Below are 1,706 nucleotides of genomic sequence, written 5' to 3'. Positions count from 1 at the left end.
TATAAGAAAAATCTCTCTAGAGAACTAATCATAGGAAAGACTGAGGTGGTAAAATAGTATTAATCGCGCTTGACGACACCTTCTCCTCGTACATCGAATCTTGCAGATGTCGTAATTTTTCTTACTCATAACATGATGGTAGCTTATTATGGCTTTGGTTGATATTGTGATATTCGGGGGGGTCGTTGAGAGGGCGTGAAAGTTCGAAAGACACGCATGTGAGTCGATTTTCAATCACATTGCCTCATTTACACGCCCCCACGTGGGGATTAAACCCTATAATTTAGGATAGGTGCCCTGACCTGGGTATCAAAACCCACAACATTTTGGTGTATAAGACAACACTTCCAACAAGTAGAGCCACCCAGCCAGGGCAAGAGGGCAGGTATTTTATCCTTTTGCTCATTTCTGTATTTCCAGTGCTTAGAACAGTGCTTGTCATATAGAAAGTGCTCAATAAACATTTGTTGAAACAATAATCAGATTATGTATGCAAGCAGCCCAGCTCCAAAAAGTCTGATTTTGCCAACATTGTTTTCTGTCTCCTCCCAGGATACCATTGGGGTCACTGCTCTCCCTCTGGGCTATGGCGCCACTGAGTCAGCTGAGTGGTTACATCAACTCCACCTGCGGGACAGACAACTTCACGGGGGACAACCAGGCTCGCCCACATGCCTACTATGCCCTGTCCTACTGTTCGCTCATCCTTGCCATTGTCTTTGGCAATGGTCTGGTGTGTGTGGCTGTGCTGAGGGAACGGGCCCTGCAGACCACCACCAACTACCTGGTAGTGAGCCTGGCTGTGGCAGACTTGCTGGTGGCCACCTTGGTGATGCCCTGGGTGGTGTACCTGGAGGTGAGTGAGCTCAGGTTCCAGCTGCCCATGTGACTGTATTTGTCCTTGTCTTCCTTGAGCTCCGGGCCTTCTGGGCTCAAAATGCTCCTTTCTGGGACCTGTGGTCTGGGGAAGGAAGGAGAGCTCCTGACCTCCCTTTCATGAGGGAGCTGAAGATTTTGAGAATAGTCCTTATCCAGCATCACTTGCATACATCAGAACCAGGGAGCTGGGAGTGAGTCTGTTCCCAGGGCTCCAGTATCCAGGTAACCAGACTTGAGTGATGGGACTCATCTTTAAAATGCATGAAGTTGACTCTCCGTACCAGGCAGGTCTCAAAGACATGAGGGGTTGGGGAAGACAGTCAAAAGACACCTTCATCAGTACATAGGAGTGAGAGTGTACAGGAGGGATTCAGGAGAAGGTGGGGGGAGGACAAAAGGAATTATAGAAAAAAATGAATGAATGAGGAGAAAAAGTCTGCAAATAGATCAGACTTCTTTAGATAGTTCAGCTGCCCTCAGACTTAGTTCTTTCTTCCTGGGTATCAGCTCTCCACAGACTGCTGCCGAAGGAACAGACCAAACCTTCAAAGTTGTGTATATACATATATATTTAAATACTAGAGGCCCAGTGCACAAAAATTCGGGCGGGTGGGGGGGGTCCCTCAGCTACTCCAATCTGCACCCACTCCAATCCGGGAGCCCTCAGGGGATGTCCTACTGGCCTCCAGTCTGCCCTCCCTCTGCAAGAGGCAACTGGGCTGACCAGGGGAAGGTGCCACCCCCATCACCCCACTGCCGCTGCCACCAAGGTGTTTTCATCAACACAGACTCCAGTCCCTTCACCACAAAAAAATGACAACTTTCTT

The 1,706-nt window shown here is 48.8% G+C and overlaps 1 protein-coding gene across 1 annotated transcript; it reads left to right on the top strand.

Annotated features, from left to right (window-relative positions):
- Positions 1-586: 586 nt before the first annotated feature.
- Positions 587-856, top strand: LOC102440184 (D(3) dopamine receptor-like; the record flags this gene model as incomplete). The annotated part of the gene is made up of 1 exon (XM_006109421.2): positions 587-856. A coding segment is annotated over exon 1 (270 nt), but the record flags the coding sequence as incomplete, so codon positions are not given.
- Between the last annotated feature and the right edge of the window lie 850 nt (positions 857-1,706).

The sequence above is a fragment of the Myotis lucifugus genome, unplaced genomic scaffold (genome assembly GCF_000147115.1).
Source record: "Myotis lucifugus unplaced genomic scaffold, Myoluc2.0 scaffold_9640, whole genome shotgun sequence".
Lineage (NCBI taxonomy): Eukaryota > Metazoa > Chordata > Mammalia > Chiroptera > Vespertilionidae > Myotis > Myotis lucifugus.
Note: the sequence above shows the minus strand (reverse complement) of the source record. Positions and strands in the feature narration are given on the sequence as shown.